Consider the following 21157-nt stretch of genomic DNA (forward strand, 5'->3'; position numbering starts at 1 on the left):
AGCTAATAACATCTGAACTGTTACAACATAATTATTCAGGGTTTCTAATCAAGGCATACATTTTAATGATTTCTAAGGAAAAGCAACAATTGTGTAACCAAAATTATGGTTGAAAGCTGAGTCAAACAACAGGAAGAAGGTGTTGGGCTAATGTTTTTAATATTATGATATTAAAATATGACATAATATGACACAGTAAACCATGACTTTTAGGAGAATAAGTGGTTTTGGAGTTCTTTGTGGCTGGTTCATAAAAATAAATTCCACATTTTGAATCAATCATTTTTGATTGAGAAGGAGTTGCTTTTGTCTTTAGTAACCCTGTTGGAAGCTCAAGCAGTGTGCATGCCTAAGCCTTAATTAACCAAGGCTCCCGTAGTCGAAATTATTGAATTATCTTCTACTTCATGCACTGTAGGTATAAAAGAAGAAAGAATATGTGATACCATGTTTAGGACAGCTGTCTAGAAGGACACTTACATTGCAAATGAATGCAAACCCAACCAAAATGGCATAACGTAAGAGTGGGAGGGTGGGAGAGAAAAACGGGAAGGAACAAACTCCTGGGTCAGGGTCATTAACATGGGCATTTTTTTTTTTTTTTTTTGGATATGAGCATGACATGATTCAGGGCTCAAGTACCATTGCCATTACCAGGCTGTCTGATGTTTCACCACCATCAGTAAAGTGAAAGAAAGATGGCTTTCTTAAACACTCTCATGGAAATAGCAGCCGTCTGTCTCACTGTACCCATGTGGTCGGGTTTGGGTCAGTTCCCACCACTGACTCCATGAATATGACCAGCAGGTTATAAAGCTCTGATTAATCTAACTCAGTAATTCTCAACTGGAGACAATTTTGATCCCAGAAATATTTGGAAATGTCTGGAGTTTTTTTTTTTTTTTTTTAATTTTAGATTAATAGGTAATTCTTACACACTTTTAGGAGTACAGCACAACTTTTTGATACAGTACACATAGCTTACACTGACTGCACCAGCACACCAGGCTTTCTGGAGACATTTTGGCTTGTCACAGTTTGGGATGAGGACGCTCGTTATTATTATCATCTTGAGGGTAGAGACCAGAGAGGCTGCAGATACCCTGCTGTCTTCTCAGAGTGGGTGACTTTCCAGGCCAGATTGCTTAAGGGAAAGTGAAACTCTCCACCCTGGTGCCTACAATTGGAAAGCAGCATCTGTACCAGGAGGGCTGGCCTGGGAAGGGAACCTCACCAGCTGAAAAGCTGGCTCCTGTGGTCCAGGAGCAAAAAGCAGCACAGGAAGGCAAAAGGCGAAGTCACACACAAGTTCAAAATTGCAGCACCGCTCTAGTCTTGAAGTAAAATAACCTGGTGAGCTGTAGCCCATTCATCTTTAAAGTGGGTGGATTCATACTTCTCTAGGAAACCCACGAGTAGGCTTATTGCATAGGAAGAATGCAAGATGTTTAAGAAATGTACTTCAAAGAGGTTTCTTGTTTCAGCACAGCTGCTTCAGTTGCTTAATTTGAAGGCCGACAACCTCTAGAAAGTATGTCTTCTTTGCCATACTTTTACATATGAATGTATCTCGCTATAAAAAATATATTCACTGGGATTTTGCCCTAAAACCAGAGTTTCAGAAATTAAGGGAAATGCACTAGGCTCCTGTTTTCCAAGTTCACAGTAAAAGGAAGAGCAGTTTTCTGGTTAACATATCATTTTGGTCTAATGATATATTATTTTTTTACTTGACTATTCAGGTATTTTTGCAGGATTGTGATTTTATGCATTTTTTTACAAATTATAATATTTAATGTCATATGAGTATTAATTAATCTAATCTAATCTAATTGGTGTATTACATTGTCTTCCTCAACTTAAAAGTTGAACCTAAACATATGAAAATGTTCCAATGGAACTTGATAAATTTGTGTAAGTGAGAATGTTAATTTAGTACTCAGCATATATTCTGAAAGCATTTGCTTGGGAAAGCTAAGTGCCAGGCGCTGTGCCAAGTCCAGTGCCCTCAGGGTCAACAGAGACACCAACCCCATGCCTGCATTCATGGAACTAACTTTTAAAAATATTCAGTGTTACGTGTTTTCCTTTCACTTAATAAACTCATGACTAAGATATTTTAAATCTTAACAGTAAGTACTAAAAGTTTCCAAGTAAATAATTTTCTCAAGATTTAGAACTTGCCAGAAAACATTAGTGCAAGTTATGTTTTTAGCCTTAAAATCCTATGTGTGGTATGCTGTAAATCAAATAAAGTGAGCACTGACACCTTGCATATCAAGAGAACTTTATAAATGGTTATAAAGTCAACCTTTGAAATTTATAGGAATTTTAAAAATGATCCAGCTCTCATTAAATCAATGATCAAATTTTCATTCTTTCTCTCTCCTCTCTCTTCTTTTTTAGCCTCTGCTCCAGACTTTTCAAAGAATCCAATGAAAAAGTTGGTTCAGGTGCAGGTGGGCAGCGTGGTCAACTTGGATTGTAAACCCAGAGCCTCCCCCAGGGCTCTGTCTTCCTGGAAGAGAGGAGATACGATGGTGCAGGAACATGACAGGTATTGGGTGCTCCCAGAGGATGGGAGTTGGCCTTCTCTGCACTTGGTATAGTGATGTTGACAAAGGTCTTCAGTGTGAAATAAAATGAAAGAGCGTTCCGGTAGCATGAGAGCTATTTAAGACTCAAAATGAGAATCCTTTAATTCTGTAATAGTCTCATTATGATCGTAGTCAGTTTAAAAATAGACATACACCTACCTAACTTCTTCCCACGTGGAATATCTTAGCAAGACATTTCTCCCTCAATTTCCTGGGAAGACTCACCCAGAATATTAGATGAATGTCAGCCCCAGATGCAGGCCCAGTGTCCCAGAACAATGAAGAGAAGATGATATGATGACAACACATGCTGAAGAAAAGCCAGTATTGCTCTTATGTTATACTGAGATAATTTAGTGTTGGGTTAGCAAAGGCTTTCCTAGTTTCCTGGTTATTACACTACTATTGAAGTGAAGAAGCAGAAAGGGGCTTAGTTCAAAGCACGGATTCTGTAGCCAGACTGCTTAGGTTCAAGTCCTCGTTCTGCCTTTGCTAGCTTGATAAGATTGCTTAATCTTTCTATGCCTCACGTCCTTGTTTGTTAATGGAGAGGGTGATAATAGTTGATGCTTCATGTTGAGTAATATTATGCAGATTAAATACATAAATATTCATAAAGAACTTGGATCAATACCTGCCAGAGAGTATGTGTTTGTATTGACTGTGTTGCTATTTATTGAGTACTTAGTACACGTCAGGTATTATTCTCAGAATGTGTGATAAGCAGAGTAGTGGCCCATGTCTTCATCCTGGAAACCTGTGACTGTGCTACATTACATGGCGAAATGTAAATGAAGTTGGTGGTGAAATTAAGGTTGCTCATAGTTGACTTGAAAGTAAGGATATTAATCCAGATTATCTAGGTGAACCCAAAGTATTATCCAAGCCCCTACAATAGAAAGCAGAAGGCCAAAGGGTGGGTCAGAGACACGCTGAACAGAGAAGAAATAGGAGAGAGTTGAAGCATGAGAATGAACTTGATGTGTGTTGATGGTTTTGAAGATGGTAGATGGAGCCGCCAATAAGAGAAACAGGGACCTCAGTCCCCTAAGCACAGGAACTGAATCCTCCCCACAGTCTGAATGAGCATGAACTATTCTGAAAGATTGCAGCCTTGCCAGTTGGGTTCAGCTCAGACCTGCACTGGACTCCTGATTTTCACAACTGTAAGACAACAGACCTATATTGCTTAAGCCACTACATTTGGGATTATTTGATATAGCAACAATAGAAAACCTAATCCAGAGCTCTATGTCAATGATCTCCTTTAAACATCTCAGCAGCTAATGAGAAAACAAGGCTTAAAGAGATGATATAATTTGCCTAATGTCCCACAGCTAGGATTTAAAACCATGTCTCTTTGACTCTAGGATATGACCACTAAGTTTTTCAGGGTCACCTCTTGTGCAGGGAGTCCAGAATTTTAGAGGTGATCTTTGGGGTCATGGAATCTCAAATTACGTCTTGGAAAGGAGAGGAAATGCAAACAATAAAACCTTAAGTTAAGCAATGAGGGTTTGCTTTTCTAAAAATCACAGAGTCATATAACAAACAACCAAGTTGAACCACTTTTAGATTAGAGGCCCTAAGGAACTTTGATATGAGTTGATTCTGACAACACAGTCTTCAATTCTGCCAGTGTTTAATGGAAGACACCTTCATTAAAAGGCAGGCATAGCAGAATGACAAGGCAGAATTGTGAACTGAGTGTTTAGATATAATCCAGAGAAATGCTAGGCCACACAGAATGGATTTCCAGAATAGGCAGTTAATTAGTGATTTGAAGTTTGATTTTGTAAACCAAGTTAAACAAGTATAGGCTTGTGATGCAAACTGGTTAATTTTGGCTATGCTGGAATTAGGACTTCCTGTAAGTACTCCTTATATTTTGTGTTAAAAAATTAAATAATTTTGACTGTATCCAGAAATTAAATAATAATAATTTCCCAAGGACTTTAGTCACCTGTCCTTACTGTAGTCCATAAAGTAAGCATAGCCTTTTAATCTTCATCTGAAAAGATTAGAAAATCAGAAGGCTTCGTGAAAGGCCTACAAGGTGAGATTTAACCCAACCTTTTGGTGGTGCAGGAAAAAGAGTGTAAGTCCCAGAGTCTATCCTGGAAATTCTTTTTTTTAAATTTTTTAAATTTTATTTTAACTTTTATTTGATAAATATAAATTTCCAAAGTACAGCTTTTGGATTATAGTGGTTCCTCCCCCCCCCCCATAACTTCCCTCCTACCCGCAACCCTCCCATCTCCCGCTCCCTCTCCCATTCCATCCACATCAAGATTCATTTTCAATTATCTTTATATCAATTTAGTATATATTAAGTAAAGATTTAGTATATATTTAGTATATTTAGTATATATCAAGTAAAGTAAGATCAATTTAGCATATATTAAGTAAAGATTTCAACAGTTTGCACCCACACAAAAGCACAAAGTGTAAAGTACTGTTTGAGTATTAGTTATAGCATTAATTCACATTGTACAACACGTTAAGGACAGAGATCCTACATGGGGAGTAAGTGCACAGTGACTCCTGTTGTTGACTTAACAATTGACACTCTTGTTTATGGTGTCAGTAATCAACCTAGGCTCTTACCATGAGTTGCCAAGGCTATGGAAGCCTTTTGAGTTTGCGGACATTGATCTTATTTAGACAAGGTCATAGTCAAAGTGGAAGTTCTCTCCTCCCTTCAGAGAAAGGTACCTCCTTCTTTGATGGCCCGTTCTTTTCACTGGGATCTCACTCGCAGAGATCTTTTCATTTAGGGTTGGTTTTTGTGTTTGTGTGTTTTTTTTGTTTTTTTTTGTTTGTTTGTTTGTTTTGTTTTGTTTTGTTTTGTTTTTCCCACCAGAGTGTCTTGGCTTTTCCTGGAAATTCTTATTTGGGCAAAAAGTACTTTGGTGACATTATTCAGTCAACTATGGAAAATTCTGAACCTTATTTACTCCATAAAATAAAGTAAACTTTACTCCATACTTTATTACACTGTGGATATAAATTAAGCATTTAACATAGCACCTGATATTTACTAATCAGTAAATAAAGTTGTGCTAGGAGACTTCATGGAAAACAGGAAATTAAAAGATGAATGTGTAGTGCAAAAAATTTGAAATCCATGCACCATTTTTCAAAATATTTTCCATGACCGTTGGGGAAGACCTCCCATATTACAATGAAAATGAAAAGTACAGTGGCTGAAGAAGATGGAAGTTTTGGGTGTGGGAGCTGCATGTTGCTTGGTTGGTTGGTCTCTGAAGGGCTCTCAAAGGCCTCTCCTGACTCCACGGTCATCAGACTTCCGGTCCTGCTGTCCTGCTGCCCCGCCCTCCTGGCCTCATGAGCAGAGACGGCTGCTTGAGTTTTAGCCTCCCATTGACATCTGAGCCAACAGCAAGGAGGAGAGTAGAAATAAGGCTGCACTTTCTCCCTTTTAAGGGATTTCCCGAGAAGTCCCCTACAACGTCTTCCCTCATACCTTACAGATAAGAAATCAGTGAGGAGCTTGTTTTTAAGGAGAAAGGGGAAAATGATTGCTACTCCAGCAGTGCCTCATGGTGATAAAAGTTAGTTCTCTGCCACTTTAAGGCCAAATGAGTCTGCACTGTGTTTGTATTTTAATATTTCCTCATTGGAAACTAAGGAAACTTTGATTTGAAGAAAGACTTAAAAAGAAGCAGTGCATACAGCACATAGAAGAAGAGGGTTCATGGGATTGCAATTAGGATTTTATTTTTCCTCTTTGGACAGCAGAAACACAGATGAGCCAGGGCCTTGATGCTCAGGGAAAAGACTGCTAGAGGCAATTATGGAACAAGTTGCAGATCTGAATCTTCTCCAAGTTCACGGGTAATTAAAGTGGCCACAGTCAACACTTGGCAATGGAAACCCCATATCCATTCCTCTTGACATGGTCTGCAGGCAGCAGCCAAATCAGGAAAACAAGTTAAATGGCAGATTTATTGTGATTTTTCGGTCACAGACTCTTCCAACCTTAAAAATGCAGATTCAAATCTCATTTCAGGGACAGATTAATTCACTGATGCACTTGAAAATATAAGGAAAAACAAAATGTTTTGATGGAGTATTTATGACAAGATTTGGAGACCATTTCATTTTTTAGTTTGAGTTTTGTTTTGTTTTTGGTAGTTGAACTTGAGTTTGTCTATCAGTAAGAAACTTCAGATAACAAAGAAAGCTTTCTCCAGCCTGGTATGGCTATTATTGATAGCAAATACATTTTGTCTAGGTCAGTCTTCTTCTCTATAGAGTATTATTCAGTGCCTAAATCAGAAGCAAAAATTTGAGGATTAAATATATCTTCTTAAACATTGTGTAAAGTGATACATATATCTACGATGTAAATCATATAATGCATTTGAATGATTGTGATCTACCTGTTTTGTAAGTTTTTGTTCCAATGCAATAACAGCTTTGCAGCTATGGATCAGCCATGGTAACTGGATCTAAGTCAGAGAGACACTTAAATTACAGAACTGGTTTTGAACAAATGAGAGTCGTTGCTTTCAAGTATGGAAGGCATTTCAAGCGAAGGGATACTGCCCAACAGAAGTCTTAGAAACACTGCGCTGAGTGGGTACCAAGCTTTATAGTGGTTCCTGGGCTCTTACAATTAAGTTCCCATTCATTCATTTGAAAATGCTTTGAGTACTTACTATCTGCTAGGCACTAGGTACTATTTTTTTTAAATTGGAGAAGTCCACCCCAATGTTTATTACTGTCATGGTATACAGACAGATAATACAGAGAAGTTACGATGAAACTCAATTGGCAAAGTTCAGAATGTCCAGAAATCACCTGGGAAGGCTACATTTACAACATTAGGATCAGAGTAAGCTTTCTGGTGAATGAATTATCTATAAAGCAAGACTTAAAAGGTGACAAGGGTTTGCTGGAGAAGAATACTCCAGGGAGAAGCCACAGTGTATATGAAGGCCCAGAGGCAAAGCATGGTATGGGAAATGGATAATCCACTCAGACCGCTCTCACTAAATACCTTAGCCTTCATGATTAAGTAGTAGGAATTTGTTTCACCAAGTTCTAGAGTCTAGAATGTCTACAGTCAAGATATTAGGAGATTTGGAGTGGTAGAAGGGGCAAGGTGCCTTTCTTGTACCTTTTTATAAGGGCCCTAATCCCATACAACACAATCACTTCCCAAAAGTTCCACCTTTTAATGCCACCACAGTGGGGATTAGATTTCAACATGAATTTGGGGGGCTCTATTCAGCCCATTGCAGGTGTTTGGGAACCTGGACACCTCCAGTGTAAAACGCTGTGAGAGGGGGCATCTGGAGGGGCTAAGGTGGCAGAGAAAAGCATGGATCTTACTGTCTGTGACAGCAGAAACCAAATTACGGAGCTGGGACTTTAATCCATAGATACAGTGACACCAAAGAATCAAATCAAACTAGCAGAGTTACAACAAGATCAGATTTGTGTTAAAAAAAAAAAAAAAAAAGAAAAAGGCCATCATGGCAGAGGAAGGTTTGGAGTGACAGGAGCACTGGAGGCTAGAATTCCAAATAGCAGTGACCCAGCCATCCAAGCAAGCCAGTGTTTTAAGCAAGAGAAGGTTTTGTTTTGTTTTGCTTTTTTTTTTTTAAGATAAATCTGATCTTGGTTTATTTTATTTATTTGAAAGGCAGAGCCCCAGGCAGGAGGTGGGGGTAGGGAAGCAGAGATAGATTTTACATCCATTAATTTACTCCCCAAATGGCCATAACGGCCGACACTTGGTCAGGCTGAAGCTTCATCTGCATCTCCCATGTGGATGCAGGGGCCCAAGGACTTGGGCCATCCCCTGCTGCTTTCCCAGATTCATTGGCAGGGAGCCAGACCACAGGAGGAGCACATGGGATACTACTGCGGGCAGCAGCTCAGCTTGCTTTTCCACAACACCAGCCCTGCAAGAGTGTTATAGCCTGAACTAAAGAAAGTCACCATGAATGGAGAGACGCCTGGTATAGTTCGAGAAGTTAAATCAGTAGGACCCAGTAACTGATTATATTCAAGATCTCAAGAGAAGTCAAGGATGATGGCTGGATTTCTGAATTAGGTATCCAGGTGCCTGAAAGACCTATTCAGCGTGTCAGGAAATCTTACAAGAAGGGCAACAGTGAGGGCAAATATGCTAGGTTCCATTTGACATTAGGTGACTTCAAAGTGTCTGCCAAAACATCAACTGGGGGTGAAAAAATTTTTATTTTAAAGATTTATTTATTTATTTGAAAGGCAGAGTTACACTCAGGGAGGAGAGAGAGAGGGAGAGAGAGAGAGAAGAGAGAGGTCTTCCATCCACTGGCTCACTCCCCAATTGGCTGCAGCAGCTGGAGCTGCACCCATCTGAAGCCAGGAGCCAGGAGCTTCCTCTGGGTCTTCCACACATGTGTAGGGGCCCAAGGACTTGGGCCATCCTCCACTGCTTTCCCAGGCCACAACAGAGGCCCGGATTGGGTTTCAATCTGGCACTCCAACCAGCACCCATATGGGATGCCAGCACTGCAGATGGCAGCCTCACCCACTATGCCATAGCACCAGCCCCGGGGTGAGAAACTGACACAGCAGTTAAGACACTAGTTGAGTTGCCTGCATTTCATACATGAATGCCTGGGTTCAAGTCCTAGCTTCCTTGGAGACAACAAGTAATGACTCCAGTGCTTGGGTCCTTGATACAAACACAGGAGACCCAAATTGAGTTCCAGGTGCCTGGTTTTGGTCTGGTCTAGCCCTGGCTTTTGTGGTTATTTGAGAAGTAAGCCAGTGGCAGAAGATTATTTCCCTCCCTCCCTCTCTCTCTCTCTCTATGTCTCTCCAAATAAATAAAATTTAAAAAAAAAATCTTCTTAAAGGGAAAGCCCCTGGATATATGTATGCCTAGCAGAGGTTGACTATATGAATTTGGCACTTTGGAGAAAAGCCCTAATGGCCCCAGATCACTTACCTGTGATTCTGAGAATGGCAACCTGTGCTTCTTCAAAGCCATGGCTGCAAATGTCTGGGAAGATAGAGATTGTTAAATGGTAGAGAGTATACTTCTTAGCTTGGAAGCTCAGGGACACTCAAGTGAAATGTAGAGAACAGTTTGTATGCTCTCATTTAGTAAAGCTGACCTTAAATCACCCAGTGCTCAAGTATTCTGTGCTTCGAAAGTACTTGCATTCAGCATTGAGTACATTTTGGGTTTATTTTGTTGGTATTTGTGTCACGCAATATTGGGTAAAGTTATTGCACTTTTTCTCCCAGCAGGAAGCAGGTGATCTGAAGAAACAGAACTGTTCTGCCCTTTTGAGCATCGAATAGTATTTCACTAGGTGTTAAAGTTTTAGTACTGTTCCACTCTTTTGTTCACTTAAATCCACGTTTTCAAATATGACCAATTAAAAGTGTTTTCTTTTGTTTCCTTTAAGCAAACTAAAATGAAAAAAGACCCTTGAGAATCAGCCCAGGCATAGTTTACACGACCGAATAGCCCGTTGGCATATTTTAAAGAATGTTTACTTTTTTCTCTATCATTTAGGGGTACTTAAAACACATTAGCCAATTATTTTAAAAAATAGGAGCTTTCGTTTGAGTGCTGTTGCTTATAATAGTAAATATTTTATTGCTATAGCCTCAGTTCAGAAGAGTCAAAGAATGGCCCATTACTTCTAATTAAACACATTAAAATGGTTTCACATGTTCTCTGCAGCATTTAATACTATGGAAATATAAATGCTTTGAAGAGAAAGAAATGTCAAAGATTTTTTTTCCAACTATGAATAGTTAAAATCCAGACAGTGTTTTTAAACCATATTATTAGCCAATTCTAAAAGTACTTTTTGCAGATAATTAGAAGCTGTCTTTAAAATGCCATGGATATTATATAACATATGATTCTACATTATTGCAAAAGGCACAGCTTTAAGTACAGTAACCAGTGGTCACTGCTTAGCAGGGCCTGGGAGACAGGAAGAACTTGAATCTCCTGTTGAGGGACTGTCCTATCTCTTCATTGTGACCAGAGTTGTGTGACTTTTGTAAAAACTCACAGAAATTACACCAAAATGGATGAATTATTCTGTACATAGTCATACTTTGATTTTTTTAAATTATATGCCGTTTACGTTCATCTCATCCTGATTTGACGAATAGCTCCAGAAATGCACCCAACATGTTGCTTCTGCCTTTTGTGAAACATCGAGTCACTGGACGGGACTCGGAAGCAGAAGCCACTCTTTGGCCAGCAGCCACATCAGTGCTGCCGGAGCCAGGGTCATGGCATTGCTGTCATTGCCACTGCCAGGGGTCCATCCTCACTTCTGTAGTGATGCATCCAGCAGGTCTGCTAGGAGCACTTCCTCTTGGCCGAATATCCCATCTCCACCTGCTCCCCATCCCCTCACTCTGGTTCCTCTCTTAGCAAAGTGGAGTCTGTTTCTCTTCTTCGTGTTCCAAATGCTGCTCCCTTCCCTGTCATTTTCCAGTACCCCACCGCCTACCCTTTCACCCACCCAGCCAACAAGCTCTACCGTTTCCCACTCCGTCCACAGCCTGCCCATTAAAACACCCATTCCCTCATGACTCAGACAGGTGTGGGAGCTCAGTGAGTTTCAGTTAATCTACCCTAACCTGTGCAACTCATCTGCTCTCAGATACCAGCTAATCCTTTATTCCTGGACCTGAACAACCTGTAGCATGTTGTAGCATGAGGGAAAATTTCATTTACCACATGGGATGGTGCCATTTTCAGGACTCCGTATGAGTTGATTAGAGATGGATGTCCCTGATCTTACCTGGAGCAAAGGCATTCCATGTTGTCGACAAATTTGTCATAGAACCTTTGTACCGTGCCCAGGCCTGGGAATACATAGACGAATCCGAAACATCAAGAGTCCTTAAGGAACCCACTGTTTTTTGAGACTGAGGGAAAGTAAGCCATGAATTATAGCGGGGTAGACTATCTAAATTAAACTGGTACATTTTTTTTAAAAGAAAACCGGGGACAAGTATTTGGCACAGTGCTTAGGAAGTTGCTTGGGGTGCCTGCGTTCCATATCATTGTCTGGTTCAAGTGCAGGCTTCCAGCTTCCTGCTTCCTGCTTATGTACATCCTGAGAGGCAGCAGGTGTTGGCTTAAATTTTTGCTTTCCCACCATCCACGTGGGAGACGTAGATTGAATCCTGGGCTCCTGGCTTCACCCTGGTCTAGCCCTGGCAGTTGCGGGAGGGCATTTGGGATGTGAACCAAAGCGTATAAATTTCTCTGTCTCTGCCTTTCAAATAAAATGAAGATAAATAACTAAAGGAAAGTTTTAAAGGGGAAAGGAGATCCCTTTAGCAATTTCCTCCAGTACAACACATACGGGCCAGCTGAAGACACAGGACATTGCCAATCCTGCCTGTCATGATGGTGTTTATAAGGCAGCAAGGAGCACAGAGAGGAGATCCTGTCTCAGCCCGGAGGTGGGAGGATGGGGTAGGGGAGTAGCTCCCCAAGGACAGGTGTCTTAAGGGAAGTGAAGTCAAATAGAGCAAAGTGAAAGAGTAGAGAAAGGGTCATCTAGACAAAATGGATCGCTTACATAAGGAAAACTGAATAGTTATTCCTTTATTCTAGATTCATCCGTGGTAGACAGAGCAGTTCCTCTCCTTCCAAGGAGACCAGCCCTGGGGAAGATATTTGGCTGAAGGGGGACACTAGCTGCCTCAGTTCTACTTCCCTCTCTGGCTTCACCAACCCGTACTTCCATTTCTCTCATGCTTCTGCCTGCAAGGCAGAGAGGGAGAAGTTCATTTTCTCTGTAAGTCCCATGCCATCTGAGAAAATGAGGCTGAGGTTTTAAAAGTGAGAACAATCAAGACATAAGTCCATGCAACCCAAGTTTTTCAGTCTAGGATTGGGCCCACAGAAAACTGTCCTGTGTGTTCTGTGCCATATATCATTGTCCACTGCTAAAACCACTGCGCCATCCCTATTAGTGATAAGACAGCTGAAGTTTCTGTGTATTCGTATCATTATTTACATGAATTATGCATGCCTGATTAACATCCAGTGTACTAATTGCCATGCACATTATTCACTGTGTCAGAGGAAGCTAAATGTAAGATTTATTTGCTTCTCTATTTAATTTTAGCTCCAGGAAAGAGCAAAGCATCAAAGTCAGAAGGATGCAGGTCATGTCTTAGCTCTGTCATTGGCCTCCTGTGTAGTGTTACATGAGTCGCATAACCCTTGAGTCTTGGTTTCTTGTTTTGTAAAACAGGGCCAGGAATCCTTGAAAGATCCAGGGTATAATCATCCTATTGAGTGGCGTTGTGTGGCACACACTCTTACTGAGAAGTGAGCTAAAGACACAGAACTCCTTTTTCTTTTTTTTTGGCAGGCAGAGTGGACAGTGAGAGAGAGAGACAGAGAGAAAGGTCTTCCTTTTGCCGTTGGTTCACCCTCTAATGGCCGCCGCGGCAGACGCGCTGCAGCCGGCACACCGCGCTGATCCGAAGGCAGGAGCCAGGTGTTTCTCCTGGTCTCCCATGTGCAGGGCCCAAGCACTTGGGCTATCCTCCACTGCATTCCCAGGCCACAGCAGAGAGCTGGCCTGGAAGAGGGGCAACCGGGACAGAATCCGGTGCCCTGACCGGGACTAGAACCCGGTGTGCCGGTGCCACAAGGCGGAGGATTAGCCTATTGAGCCATGGCGCCGGCTAAGACACGGAACTCCTTGGACAGGGCCGGGAAGCACTTGGTTTCCTTCGGACAAATTATTTATAACTCCATGTTGGCCCCATTTCTATCAAATTCTGAGGGTCCTCTTTCTTTATCTCAGTGGACTCTGATTGCCAAGATTTAAAAATAATATGTTTTTACTAATGGGCTTCTGTGTAAGCTCAGAGGGAAAAGGTCTCTGATGCTGTGGAAACTTTTGTTGTTATGCTTCACTTTTTAAATTGTGTTGCTCAGACATTTTATGAGTTAGCAAGACTGAATGGCAAAGAAAGGAAAGCACAGATATTTCATTTTTTAGGACAATCACCTGGGTTTTATATTATTTAAACCTTCTTAAATAAATAAAATCCACCTAAGTATTTCAAAGGCATGACTGCCAAATGGCCTCTGAAATTCTATCAACTAAGTTTTGTAGATGACCACATGGTTCCTTAATCCATATGGCGTTTTTTGTTTTGTTTTGTTTTGTTTTGTTTTGTTTTGTTTTTATGGATTATAAAAGTTAAGGTCACTTTAAGACTGTTTTGTTGTTGGTGGGGGTAAGCTGATGGATGAACGTTGAGTGTGTATGGTATAAGAATCCACAACAAGCCACTTCGTTGTTAGAAGTGGATAACTCAATTCCTACCCATGCCCGGCATAACAGCATTACTGGCAGGGTCTACCCCTCTACATTGCTCTGGCCATATAGCATTTCTCACTCAAGCCCCAAAATACAACATGCCCCCAACCCAGCCTAAGTTCTGCATCCCTGTTCTCAAACTGCAAAGAAAACTAATGCAATTGTAGGAAACTGGATACTATTTTGCATTTTCTGCTGTGTTTTGAAAGGAAAAAAAAACAAAACAAAACAGGTGCTTTCTCAAGAACTAAGAATGTTGAATATTTAGCACTATCAAGAGAGAGTACAAAAGTGCATATATGGTTGCCTTTTGAAAAATTATTAAAAGGAAGAGGACAGAAGCAAAATTCTCCATATATTCTGCAGTTACACTCCTGCAATTTCCCCTGCCCGGAATCTGTTTTCTTCTCATCTACAAAACCCTTACTCATCAGTCAAGGTCCAGCTTTATTGTTACATACCCTGGGAAGCCTTCCGGAAGCCCAGTGGATGAGATTAATTGCTTCTTCTGCTGCCTTACCCTAGTGGCCTCTTTATCTCAGCAGTGTCATTGAACCCAGGGTTTTGTGGCTGCCTTTGCAGAAGGCTGGCTCACTGCATTGTTGAAGGGCCTTTACTATGTCCATCTTTGTATCTTAAGTTTCTGCTCCATCCACGTTGTTCAACATTTGTTTACTCATCTAATATGATGAGTAGCACCTACTACTCCCATGAACAATTCTGCATAACATAACCTGAGAAGGTAGGGAACCTGTTTTCAGCCAAGGGCCATTTGGATGTTTATAACACCATTCACAGGCCATACAAAATTCCTAACTTAAGAATTAGCCTGTTGTAGATTTATTGAATTTTGAGTTTCACCTGTGGTTGCCTTGGCAGGCCAGACCAAATGATTTGCAGGCCTTGTATGGCCCATGGGGCAGATGTTCCCCACCCTGGAAGCAACATTTGTTTTATTATCGCTCATAGATTCCATGGTCAGGAGTTCAGGAAAAACCTGGTTGGCTAGGCAGTGCCCTGCCTGTGGTCTCTGGGTGGTAGCCTCAGGAAGTGGGAATTAACTGCCAAGCGAAACACCTGCTCTTTTTTTTCCTTCTTCCCTTCCGCCCTCAGCTTTATCAAGGTATATTTGAGAAACAAAAATTATATAAATTTGTGGTATCCAAAGTGATGTTTTGATATATGTGTACGTGGTAAGGAACATTGTAAAATCATTACCATGACCAAGCTAGTGAACACCTCTGTCACCTCACACAGTTACCATTTTGTGTGTGGAGAAAACACTTAAGATGAGCTCAGCAGATTTCAAGTGTGTGATAGTCTTCCTAACTGTAATGCCATGCATTCGATTTCCACTTCTACTGCATAACTAAACCTTCGTGCTCCGACCGACATCTTCACCTCTCTCACCCTCCAGCCCCTCGCAGCCAGCATCCTGCTCTTTGCCTTTGTGAACTGGACTTTTAAAAATTCCTCATGCAAGTGAGATGACTTAATATTTGTTTTTCTGTGTCTGCCTTATTTCACTTACTGTCAGGTCCTTTAGGTTCATCCTTGCAAAAAAGCAGGATTCTGTCATTTTTTTAAGGTTGGATAATAATCTGTTTTGTATTTAAATATCTGCACATCTGTCATCAGACCTCTTACATGAATGGCAGGATACGCCAGGCAACCTGTGATTGGGAACTGTAACCAGGATGACCTTGGAGCAGTGCAGTCTGAACCCTCCTGTGTGCCCTGCTAGGCCTGGGGATGCCAGGTGAATAACTCGGACATGGAGCCCTCCTCATAGAGCTTGCACAAAGAAGACACAGCCATAGAGAAAAAGTTAATTATATAGTATATTTCAAAAGAGGCCTCCTTTAAAAACTAATTTGTTAGCAGACATCTAAATAAGAAGCACCGGCCATGGGAAGAGCCGGGAGAAGTGTATGTCAGAAGGGGGCTCCCAAAGGAGCAAAGCCCTTGAGAAGGGGTGAGATGGGCTGATGGAGAAAGGCCTGTGTGACGAAGGGTTATGTGCCGAAAGTGGGCTATAAAACAGGAGATTCCAGAGGGAGGCAGAGTCCAGAAATCAGATCATAGATGCCCATAATAAAATATTGGCTTTTATTTTAAGTGGAATGTGACATCCTTTGAGACTTTTAAAGCAGGGGGTTGATTGGGTCTGCTTAAAAGATGGCTTTGGCGGCAGTGTGGAGGGTGCGGTGACAAGAGAAAGGAGGCGGGCAGAGAATCGGATTAGGAGGCAATTTAACAGCCACCAAAGTCTAGAGTTTTTGGAGGCCTGACTTCAGGGAGAGCAATAGAAATGGAGAGAAGGCTGCAGTGTATTTTAGTGTATTTTAGGAGGTGAGCTAGTTGCATGCCTTCTGTATGGATTCCCTGTTTCACCATGAGATTTTTAAGTCTCTAAAGGGTAAGGACTTGTTCTTACACATGTTTGTCTCTTCCAGGATGTGTAGTGCATTGTAAGCAACTAACAAACATTTCTTGCAATGAATCTAAATCTTTCTTGGACAGCTTCCCGTGTCTTAAAAGCACCTATAATTTCTAATTTAGTTTGCCATATCTATTTCTTAGAAATGTATAAAATTGATTTTTTTAATAGATTCCTTCTTGAGGCTTCCTATCTCAAATGGGAAGAGTGCTATATTTTAGTATATTCCCTCTCCCCCATCCTGTAGCCAGACATAGGGCTGAGTGGTTGGGAGGATGGGTGGATGGATGGTCAAGTGCAGGCTTGGTGAGGTGCCATAGCACTGCACCACTCGCCGAGAGAACTGAGTATGTAGATTGGTACTGATGTTTGCTGTCTCCCAGATTCAGATGCCTGGGAGGAGTTATTCATAATTTACAATTGGTTATGTAAGTGCTACTGAAGGAAATTTCCCACTGCATAACAAACTCAAAAACATTTTTTTTGCACTTTAACCTGCTCTCAGCTTCATGATCTTATTTGTGAATTTCACAATTCCATCTTAATGCAGATTGTATTGCTAGAACAGTGTTTGTGGGAGGTTACGAGTATCTGACCCTTTGGGAGTCTGAAACACTGCAAAAAAAATCTATAATTAAAGTAGAATGAAAAAAAAGTTGAATGTATAAAAATTTGTCCTGTTTCAGAAAATAAAAAAGATTTTTATCTAAACATGTGCATTCAAATCCTAAAGTAAGGAGTGCCTTTAACTCTACCTTGGAGATTTTTTTCTAGATTTTTTTTATTTATTTCAAAGGCAGAATGACAGCAAGAAGGAGAGCTAACGAAAGATCCTCCATCTGCTGGTTCACTCCCCAAATAGGCACAACAGCCGGGTCTGGACAGGGCCAAAGCCAGGAGCCGGGGGCTTCAGCAGTGTCTCTCTCTTGGGTGGCAGGGGCCCCAGTACTTTACATCTATTCTTGCCTGCTTTCTCAGCTGCATTAGCAGAAAGCTGGATCAGAAGTGGAGCAGCTAAGACTTGAACCTGTGCCCAAATGGGATGTCAGTGTTGCAAGTAGCGGCTTAAACACTAAGCTGTAATACCAGCCTCAAGATTATTTTAGGCACTAAATTTTTCATAGCATTCATTTACTTAATTGGAAAATTGTAGCAATTTGAATTTTTACATAAATCTTAATTTTTTCTAGTTTAGATAATATAAAATCCTTACACATCCTGTATCTGTTAGTGCTTCATTACATTGGGCTAGCTTTAATACTGTTAAGTCTTCAAGTTTGTTCCATCATTTTCATCAGGCCTCATTCCACAAAGACAGTTTATCAAAGAATACAAAGTGAATATTGAGAAGAAAAGGGTGGTGAGAAAAAAAAATCTGTCAGGTTCCTCTTCCCTAGAATGTAAGTTACATTAGGACAGCTAAATCCTTGCCAGTGTGTCTTACTGCTTATCTCAAAGAGTGGTCCCAAGTATAAGTTCAATAAATATTTGTAGAAGGAATGTCTGATGTTCGTTTACAGAGCATATGTGGACAGATCCAATCACTTAATTGAAATGCCCCTTTTTGGCTCCAAGCTTTGTGCCAACAAATGAACAAAGAGAAACTCTAGTGATTCATAATTCACTGGCTCTAGATAATGAAGTAAATCCATTTGATAAGGAGATGCGCAACTGTTGCTAAGCCAAGAATGCCTATGCCTGTGTCCAAATCCAATGGAAGCTCCCTGAATAATGCAGTGTTAACACTCAGCATCCTTCACATACAAGCAATCTGAAAGGTTTATTTTTTTCCTCTCACATTCCAAAGGTAACTGAACATCAGGACTCAAAAAACTCTTGAGAACATATGAACCAAAATTCTTTTAACTAATGTTCCATGAATATTATTTCTCACATGCATGTTTCAAATAAACTTGTGGTAGAAATGGTTTCAGGGTTAGGCTCAGTGTCAAGAAGCTTGGGTGCAGAGAAGGTGGTGGTGTCAAAAATGAAGAGTCGGATGCTTCCCAAGTCAATGAAACCAGACTGAACGTCTGTATCATTTTATGACATGTGCCATGGCTCACCAGATTCTGTGCGTGAATAGAAAATGCCTGTCTCCATGGGGGAAGGACAAGAATGTTCAGGTTGCCAAATCTGTCATTTTTATTCAAAAACATTTTGGAAAACTTAGAGATGATAAAGAAGTTATTTTTAAAAGCAAATTTTTGACTGTTAAATACTGAAAATAGAGAGTGTAAGGAATCTAAGGAATTTAAAGAATCTTGACAATTATTGCCTATACTTTCTGTGTAAAGATGTGTGCATGTCGTTTTTGTTTCCTTTGTTCCTTAATACATTTATACTCTGCTCCTTTGTCAGCAGAGGGTAAAATAGGGACCGGCGCGTGGCTTGCTTGGTTAATCCTCCCCCTGCAGCGCCAGCATCCCATTTGGGTGCTGGGTTCTAGTCCCAGTTGCTCCTCTTCCGGTCCAGCTCTCTGCTGTGGCTCAGGAGGGCAGTGGAGGATGGCCCAAGTGCTTGGGCCCCTGCACCCGCGTGGGAGACCAGGAGGAAGCACCTGGTTCCTGGCTTCGGATCGGCGCAGTGCCGGCTGTAGTGGCCATTTGGGGGGTGAACCAACGGAAGGAAGACCTTTCTCTCTGTCTCTCTCTCTCTTTCACTATCCGTCAAATAAATAAATAAAAAAAAATAGAGCGTAAAATGAATGCACTTTTTGGACTCGGAAAAAAAAAAAAAACAAAAACTATTGGAACCCCTCACCATTGCATGGAGACATATTTGGTGTGAGACTCGTGTTCCTGATTTATGCAACTTTACCACTCATTTTTTGTGCAAGAAAATTAAGGAACTAATGTTCAAAAATGTTCAAATGTACAAAGTCATCATAAAAGAAAATCTCAGTAAAACACTTCTAGAAACACTTTCTTTTCTAACACTGAAACATCTAAGACAAGATATTCTGTGTCATTAGATGAGTTGAATTCCTAGCGTGGTTTCCTAACCTGATGCCCATGGAATCTTGGATGTTCTGATCCATCCTTAATTTTAATCAATGTTGGTTGTTGATGTGTGTGTATGTGTATACCCATGCACACATTTAATTTGTAGAGAGTACTCAGATTTTTCAAATACTCAAAAATCTTTGTGTCCCATAAAGATTACAGATACTGAATAGAGTTGCAAATGAGTCACTTAAGTACTGATAAATACCTATAAAATAGGATGACTTTGCAATTTGGAATAATAGGGCAAAATTATTCTTTCAGGAACTCAGCAGCAGGGAAAGTGTTTGTGCAACCATCCTTGATTTGCAGTAAAATCTTGTTCTCTCTACACACAAAAGATTGATTGCTTCTGAATTCTTCACAGTTTTGGGGATAATAAATATTTATTGAAAATAGATTGCACACAGCACCACCATTTGGTAGCTTCATCCTCTCTGGATTTGGAACTCCAGCTGAGACCTAACTTAAGGGTATTATAAAGAATTATTAGATAAATTACAGATCCTGGCTTAGGAATGGATAGGAAACTGATGACTCCAGAAATCTTGGCCGCAGACATTGAACCATCTTTTCAGGGCAAGTGCTAGAATGAATGAACTATTTTATTTTTTGTCTTTTTATCACAAATCAAATTCTGAAAAGGGAGCATCCAACAGGCATAGAATATAATACTGTTTCTCAAGGTGCAGGCTGCACCAGCTGCACCTGGGGACTTGTTTGAGGGTTAACTTGTGATTATAAGGAAAACTGAAAGTATGTCATTGTTAAAATTAAAAAAAAATAATAAAAGAAGGAAAGGGGTGGGAATGAGGGAGGGGATATAGGGTGTGAAGTATCATTGTGGTCTTAGAACTGTATATATGTTCCCTTTATATGAATAAAAAACGAAGTTTAAAAGAAGAAAACAAGTGGAGAGATAAGGGAAAAAAAACAAATACAGATCTATGGGCTGCATCCCTCTGTGACCTGATCTGGTGTCAGGCCCAGCCGTAGGTACTAGATAGGTAACTGACCCACGTGAAAGTTTGAAAAATATTAACTGTGTGCCTCAGCTTTCATGGAATAGGGCCCCTTGATTCATAGCCCTACCAAGGTTCATAAAATAACAGAAGATCTTTCTTGGCAGCCAAAAAAATTAAAAAAAAAAAAAAAAAAAAAAACAGCACCTTCTACAGCCCGTGAGTTGATGAGATTCCACTCGTGCACACAGTGCATCTCGTACAATAGAGTTTTGTTGGAAGTGACTTCCATTGCAGGGCATCCAGCCCCTAAGTAGAAGGAAGGATACCCTCTGGAGCAACATCCAGGTCTTTCTCCAACACCCTCTGTCCAGGGAGAGTGTCTGACTCCTGAACTCTGGTGGAAGACACTGACCTTGTAGCTCAGCTCTTCCCTTGCGTTCCCTTTCGTGTCCTGCCTGTAGAGAGTGAACAAATTCTGCTGCTGTCTTTACTGTGCAGTCAGGGGGTTTACCACTTGCTGCAAGGGCCTGTGGTTGTACACGTGTGCTAGGGAGGTTAAGTCCATCTAATTTAGGACTGAAATATCACAAACCGTTGTTCTCTCCAAAGCAGGTTTGCTTTTTCTCTATCTGAAACATAGGTAATACAGCTGACATTCTCATTTCCAGTGATTTGACCCATAAATCCATCTCTGAGGCAGAGAAAGGATAGTTTCAAGTAAACAGAGCATTTTGAACCTTTATAAGTATGCCCTTTGAAATTTTCTTTTAATATATAAGCCATCGGAGAATTG

The 21157-nt window shown here is 40.7% G+C and overlaps 1 protein-coding gene across 2 annotated transcripts in view; it reads left to right on the top strand.

Annotated features, from left to right (window-relative positions):
• Window positions 1-21157, top strand: part of CNTN3 (contactin 3) — a 423339-nt gene that overhangs the window by 325946 nt on the left and 76236 nt on the right. For both annotated transcript variants that reach the window (XM_051851466.2, XM_008260940.4), the window contains one exon: window positions 2407-2557. In XM_051851466.2, the coding sequence (XP_051707426.1) occupies window positions 2407-2557 (151 nt within the window). The remainder of the gene's footprint in view (window positions 1-2406; window positions 2558-21157) is intronic.

This window comes from Oryctolagus cuniculus, chromosome 10, assembly GCF_964237555.1.
Source record: "Oryctolagus cuniculus chromosome 10, mOryCun1.1, whole genome shotgun sequence".
NCBI lineage: Eukaryota > Metazoa > Chordata > Mammalia > Lagomorpha > Leporidae > Oryctolagus > Oryctolagus cuniculus.